The sequence below is a fragment of the Montipora foliosa genome, chromosome 13 (assembly GCF_036669935.1).
Source record: "Montipora foliosa isolate CH-2021 chromosome 13, ASM3666993v2, whole genome shotgun sequence".
Lineage (NCBI taxonomy): Eukaryota > Metazoa > Cnidaria > Anthozoa > Scleractinia > Acroporidae > Montipora > Montipora foliosa.
This window is the reverse complement of record NC_090881.1, coordinates 23,104,891-23,112,390: the sequence shown is the minus strand read 5'-3', so window position 1 is coordinate 23,112,390 and position 7,500 is coordinate 23,104,891. Positions and strand designations below refer to the sequence as shown.

Sequence of the window (7,500 nt, the reverse complement as noted above, 5' to 3'; positions counted from 1 at the left end):
GAGTTACATCACCAACAATCAAGATGAAGTTCTTCTGTTGCTGGATGGCTATGATGAGTATCACGGTGGACAGGAATCTCAAATCTTTGATATATTCAGTGGAAAAGAATTGAGAGACTGTTGTGTGTTGATAACAAGTCGAATTTCCAAAGCTGGTGAGCTCCAAGAATTTCAAGACCTGCTAGCAGAAATAACAGGATTCAGTGAGGAGGACAAACTGACGTATATAACTCGACAGCTTAGTGACAAAAGAGATGCCAGACATTTGTATGATCACTTGAAAGAAAACAAACTGAAAGATCTTGCAAAAGTTCCCTTACTTTTGCTGTTCTTTTGCACGCTATGGAAGAAGGAACAGTCGGATGGCTTTTCGAAAAGCAAAACGAACTTATATTCAAAGATTGTCCAGCACGTTTTAAGCCACAACCAAGGAAAGAATACCCCTCCTCGCTTTAGCACAGTGGAGGATAATTCAGAGATCCTCAATCAAATCGGTAAGGTGGCGTTAGAGTGTCTTTTAAACGATGACCACATCTTCCCGTATGGTAAACTTTCTCCTGAAGTCCTGTGTGAAGAAAGTGTTGTCATTGGTTTACTTCAAGTAACTGAGTGCACAGAAAGCTTGCAACCAACGGAAATGGTTTCTTTCATTCATAAGAGCATACAAGAATTCTTAGCAGCATGGTACGTGACTCACAAATGTATACCTGATGGAAATCTCGGTTTGATTGAAGAGCACACTCAAACCTTGAAAAGCTGTCGCGAATTCGAGAACGTCCTTCTCTTTGTCTGTGGACTTAGTGATGAAGGAGCAGGGAAAGTGTTTGACCATTTGAAGTCAGTGAGAATAAACGATCCTTCACTTGATATATCAGAAGCGATACCAGATGAAGACCACAAATACAAGCCATTGGATGAGGTTGTTCGGAGACACTTGCAATTCAGTGTTTTGGTTTTTCATTGCTTTGAAGAGGTACATTCAAAGCAAAAGCTTGCAAAAGTTTGCGTTGAATGCTTTGGCGGGATCACAGTTCTCATGGAATCACCTTCTTACCTTGAGTTACTGTTTTCCGGTGTGAATTCCTGGACTTTTATTTGTAATCCTTGTGACTTGTTTTTGAAATTTGAAGATACCCTTGCAACTCTTTGCAAGGTGGTAGAAACAGTAAACTGCCTTGATGCCCCAATGAAAATAACTGAGAATTCTGAAAATGTTCCCCTGGGAGTATTTTTGAGAAAGTTCCTCGACGTTGAATGTAAATGGTGTCATTTTTCATCAATCCTTCATATCCACGACGGTGATGTCAGTGTTTATTTCAGAGACTTAGACCTGAGTTGTGCTGCCCATGCCAGACTATTCACTGAGAGTGCACAGGCGGCTGCTTTACCGTGTCAGTCGGTAAGCTTGGTTCCACAAAAGACGTCTCTTAAGTTCTTAAGTACGTTTCGTTGTTTTGGAATGAAAAGCAATGCAATGAAAGATGTTGGTGCTGTACTCAAAAATTGCACCCATTTGATGAGTATCGACGTTCAAGATGCGGAGGACAGTGTTTGCGAAGTTTTGCAACAGCTCCCAAACCCTAGCAAGTGCGATTTAAAATTGAATTGTAAACTGATGTCAAAAGGAACTGAAGAACTCGCTGAATTGTTGCCAAGTTTTGAGAACATCACGGAACTTTTTATTTTCTTTGATAGGTGCTGTGCTGAGAGAGCAATCACGAGGTTGGTTTCCAGTATCACGCACAAGAGCCTCGTTTACCTGGCTCTACTTGAAACCCACCTGACTCCAGCAGTTGCTGCAGCGCTCGGTCTTTTGTTCCAGAGATTGTCATCCTTACAACGTCTTCATTTACGTGGCACAGGTGATAGTTTGAATGTTAAAGACATGTTGGCCCTTTTTGGCAGAATAGACAAAGACATGCCATTGAAATTGTTGACGTTGAGCAATGTCAGTGTTAGTGGGAGTCTCAGTCCACTAACCAGAAAACTTTTATTTTTTCCGCGTTTGACAAGTCTAAACCTTGAATGGTTGGATTTGAATGAACATGACCTGCAAGATTTGGAAACGTCCTTTAGTGATGTCCCAAACTTGAATTACCTAAACCTCAGCGGTAACGCATTGGATCACTTGCAAAAGCCCCTCGCATCATTCTTAATGAAACTTGGTAAAATCAAGTATTTTAATTGCATGCGTTGCAAATTGTCAGAGGAAACTTTACGAATTCTTCAAGAAGCACTTCCCCATTTATCCATTTCTTCCGAAAACTCCAGGTTTTCACGGCGTCGTTGCAACCGCTTTGCTACAAGAAAGCAAAGTTTTGACTATTTGAATTGATGATGATTTGGTTTCCTTGCGTTTAAAATGCTCCAATTGTCCTTTAGTAATTTTGTCACCAAGAAAGTGTCTGGCGATCCAATTTCCACACGAGCGTGCAACGTAAATGAAGCGCCGGTCAGAATAGTGTTACCATTCAAGGATCAGAGATCATGGGCCAATTCCGCGCGAACACAACTTGGGGAACTTGGCCGCAAAATTGGAATTGATATTCGCCCCGTGTATACAAGTCGTAAGATCGGGCACGAGATCAACCAAAGGAAAGGAAGCCACTTATCATTAACCAGCAACGCGTTGTTTACTACTACAAGTGCATGTGGTTTGTGTGATACAAACTATATCGGGTAAACGTGCCGACACCTCTATCAGCGCGTTGAGGAAGACAAAGGATCGTCTTCAATCGGGAATCACATTAAAGAGCAACATGGAACATAGCCTCCGAACGCAGACGTATTTCCGGCGGTCGTTTCTCTCCGTGAGAAATACGTCTGCGTTCGCAGGCCACATGGAACAGTCCCAAGTGACATATATCGTGATTTTAAGATCTTAAGAAAGTGCCAAAGTAAATTCGACTGCCTGATCCACGAAATGCTCTTTATAAAGGAGCTTAAGCTAACTTTGAACAAACAGTCAGATTCAATTCGTGCAATGTTATTGATATAGTTTTTTATAATATTTTATTATTTCAGCACTTACATTTCAGCGCTTGTATTTACTTACATATTTTATCGGTGGACATTCTCACGCATTAATTTCTACTTATATTTGTATATTTCATTCGCTTTTTCTACAACTTGAAAATGATCTCAGGGAGATCGAAAGGTCGTTTTTGATCGCTAGTTTTTATTCTGGAATTTAATGATAATTTTTTTTAAAAGAAGAACCAGAGTGCAGCTGAAATCAACGGATCTGTCAATTACCGGTTTAGATCGCGCAGACCTCTTCAGGACGTCTAACAAGATATAAAGCGGCAGGAATTGGTTTAAAACAATTTAAGGTAAATCGTAAACCTTAAAAATACAACTTTGCTTCATTATACCGAATGAAGAGGACTTTCGCATTTCCTACTTTTAGTGCCAGAGATGATGGCCATGAAAAAAGTGAAAATTTGTTTGCAGAAGCGCAAACATCTTTGTAGACAAAAATTTTTCAGTCTCTCCAGAAAAGTACTCAATAGTTCCCCACGTAAGCAAGCAAGCTACCTTGAAGACATGGGATTCGAAGGTTAGCAGAAGCTGGTGTTCTCCTGTTATTATTGATCTCATTTAACCACCACGGAAGAAAACATATGGTTCCATGTTTGATGTAGTAATGTTGATTAGGAATATTTGAACGTGACAGTGGAACCCTCAAATCAGCTTCAATGAAATTTATCAAAAGTACGAACTACCAGGCTTTTGGTCTCTGTCAAATGCGTTGATAAAAGTGTTACTTTTGAAATGAAACCAATTTTTTTCCTCCAAAAAAAAAGAAAATCAATGTTGGTGTAGCATTACAATTATTTTGTTGAAAGGACTCAGAAGTTGGCTGAAGGCATTTATCACAAATATAATAAGTTACCCGTAAAGTTAATTTTTACCAAAGATGACTCTAAAAGACACAAATCAACAGATATTTTATATTTGGTGACTTTTTTGTGGATAATGAAAAAGAAAGGAAGTGAGAGATCACTGCCATTTCACAGAAATTTGTGAATGGAGGAATATCACCCAATGCTTGCATGCAACTTTTTGTATTGAAAGCCAAAGGGACTTCCCTTCACAACCTCTCTGGTTATTATTCACCTCTTTTTATAAAAACTGGCTAGTTTTAAGTATTTTATGGTGAAGAGGAGACTGGAAGGTTTTGGAGCCCATTATCAAACTGTGTTGCTAAGGGATTGCCAACACTGAAGAAAGATATTTATCTTTTTCAAAAAAGATTATTGTATCTTATCGAGGTGGAAAGTTTTTTTTTTTTTTAATTGAGATATATCTGTATTTTAAATTTATGAGCAAAACAATTGATGCTGTTGTAAAGAATCACACTTATGAAGGTTTTACTGAATAATAATAATAAGCTTTTGGAAAGTACTCATCCATTGAAGAGAAAAGGTGTTTTCACTTATGACTATATGAGCAACTTTGAAAGGTTTGATGATATAATTCAGCTCAAGAAGCTCTTTCACGCAATTCTGAATGATGAGCATACATTATCAACTTGTTCAAAAGGTCGGGGGAACGTCAGTTGGTTCCAAATCAACTAGAGATTATCGTGTTCTTTACTCTAAGCATAGTTAATCGAGGGACTGGTTATGAAACCTTAGAACCTTCAAAAGCGAGAACAATGTTGTCGCAATCGATGTTGAATTGACCGTGACCCTGCACAATCTTTAGGTTTTCGCTTCGCACGGGTTTGCAAATTAGTTGCGCATAATTTAATCGAAGGATTTGATTGGTTATCTTCTCGAAAAAAAGGTGTGTTTTGTTCAGGGTCAAGGCCAAAAATACGGACAAAAACATGAAACAAAGGAATTTGTCGAGTTTCATAACCATCTCCATGCATTAACTATGCTCTAAGACAGATGTGTTGGCAGATTGTGTTGAAACTTTCGAGAGTTTTGACTTTCCCGAGTTATGAACTTGATCCAAATTGGAAGTTTGTATTACGATTCTGCACTTACGATTAAATGAAACAAACGTATGTTTAAAGTGTGGGTTATAGACGGAAAATAGAAGTGTTGTGCATGGTGAATTTTTGCGTTCCGACTCGATTCCGATCGGGTCATTCTGCGGGATCCCGTGGAGATCGGGTTTGGATTAACAGTTAACATTTTGTTGAACTCAACTTCGTAAAGCTTGTTCTTCATGCTTGCGCTTATATCTCCACGTAAAACGCTCTCCTCACAAGTAAATGCCTCTATGTGAATAGTCTTAAAGTGGTTTTCTGCAATTTTGATTGATTTTTTTTTTCTCATCTGAGAAAAAGGAATAGGAGCGAAGTGATATAGAGCATCACCCTTTTGAATGTTTATGCATCTGGATATATATAAAAGGACATAATGGTGTTTGAAATACGTAACGGTAATGGAGTGATTTTATTTACCTTTACGTTTTGGTTGATTTTGGCGCCTCACAATTGTAATTCCCTGACGCGAGCATCGTTACTGTTGTTCTATGCTTTCACCATGTCAGATTGTGTTACAAATTATAAAATTGTGCAATAGGGCTCATAGATGATTGATCTGGTTGTTTTAGCAGTTGTATGTGACGCTCTTGACTCGTGTGGCAGCTGCAATGAAGGCGGGTATGTTAAATACAGGTCACATTCCACGAGTCAAGACTAGAAGTCGCTGCTCCAATAGTCAACAACTAAGCCAAAAGTTTCTCCGAGACCTGAAACAACATTTTTGTTGAGTGATTAGCGCTAGGAAACACTTTTGGTGTTGTTTATTTGTCTGCAGCACAGTGACATGTACACTCACCTGTGGAATGCGACCTATGTTTTCGTTTTTTTCACACCGGAGCGCTCACTTTCAGTGTTGGAGAGTCTTTAGTCTACCTATACAGCCGCCCTTCTTCACTTACGGCTAACCCGAGGACGGGAGGTGAGAAGACCCGTCCTGCTGCCCGTCCCTTGGGATGGGGGTCAGAAACGAAGGGTCGACTGTTGTCATGTGTTCGTTCTCGACCAGCGATGTAAAATTTCGTGAGATGTGTGGACTGAAAACCTTCTGGGGCCCAAGTGAAGATTCTCTCCGTATATTAAAGTATTTGAATTTGAAAAAATTCTCCCAAGTCAGTTGTGTTACCAAGTTCTTTTATCTTTCTTTGTTCTTTGGCAAAAGTTTTATCGATAATTTAAGGATTAAGTTAACATACTTCGTCTTCATCTGATTCTTACAGGCAAATCAATCGTAAGACGTATTTTGATCTATAATTCGTCTAAACACCGTATTTATATCTAGACGAATTGCAGACGAAATATCCGTCTTAGACGAGTTATTCGTCTCTGGTATAAATTCGGCCATTAAAACATTCAACTTTGATTACCCACAAGCATAATAAATGTCATTTGTTGAGTTTCAAGCCTCATATCAGTGTGTCCCATTTTGAATGACAACCTCTCTTTAATCAGATCTCCCCTTCACACCTTCAGTCTCAAAGGACCTACCTGAACGCGAAAAGGTAAGCAATTAAGAACCTTCGCATATTCGTTTTGTGATCTGTGTATCTTTTCCTGGAACCAACCCCCACTCTTCCTCCCCCTCCCCCCCCCCCCCCCCCCCCCTCCTCCCGGCCTCAGAGAATGTCTGTGAGGTATCCAGTCCTCCTCTTCTCTAACAAACCCTCACTTCCTACTAAACGATCAGTAAAATGCGGCTCTTGCGAGAACAAATCAAAGTCTTCCTTATAAAAATTATTTTTCATTCATTCATTCATTCATTCACATCAAAAATGAATGTTTTTGCCAATGCAAAAATTCTGCTTCTACGCTTTTAAAAAAGCGCACGAAATCAACACGTAATCGGCCGGTTTTTTTCAGTCTTCAAATTTAAAGTTACATTGCTGAATAATTCTTCTTTAGTCTTGTCTTTAATTTTCCAGCTTCACGTTTTTTGGACCAAATGCATTTCCTCTTTGAGGGAACACCAGTTACCAGAGCCCGGCAAAAAGAGGCTTTGCGTGACAAAGTAGCAGGGTGATTGGCCACATCAGCGTGAGGAATGCGCGACAACCGATCCTCGTGTTATCTTTCTTCTATAATCCGCACTTCAAAGAAAGATTCTTTCATTAATCAGTTCTTTCACGGGAAACACATGAGCCCAACAAATTGACCTTCTCCCAACTGAGTGGCTTCATAACTCAGCTGATAGCATTGCACCGGCATCTACAAGAGACAATTACTAAATTGTCGAGATAAGTGCGATGATCACTTCTATCTTTCCAGCAATTCAAATCAATGGTTCTTCTATGAAAACTACGAACGGAACGTCTCGATCGGAGCAGTTCATAGAATGCAATCTGCGAAATGTACCGACCCAACAATGTACATTAAAGTAATAATCGGTAAATTTGAAATAAATACGTTTCTCTATGAATCACTGAGTGTCCGAGCAAAAATAAGATAAAAAATTTGTAAATTAAGACGGCAGTCAAGGCAGCTGAAGCGTTCTGCCAAGGTCG

General features: G+C 39.4%; 1 protein-coding gene across 1 annotated transcript in view; it reads left to right on the top strand.

The window, feature by feature from the left end:
• Positions 1-2,335, top strand: part of LOC137981845 (NACHT, LRR and PYD domains-containing protein 3-like) — a 4,361-nt gene extending 2,026 nt beyond the window's left edge. Inside the window, exon 2 of the mRNA XM_068828887.1 lies at positions 1-2,335. This exon is cut by the window's left edge and continues 469 nt beyond it. Coding sequence (XP_068684988.1) covers positions 1-2,335 — 2,335 coding nt within the window.
• The last annotated feature ends 5,165 nt before the right edge of the window (positions 2,336-7,500 follow it).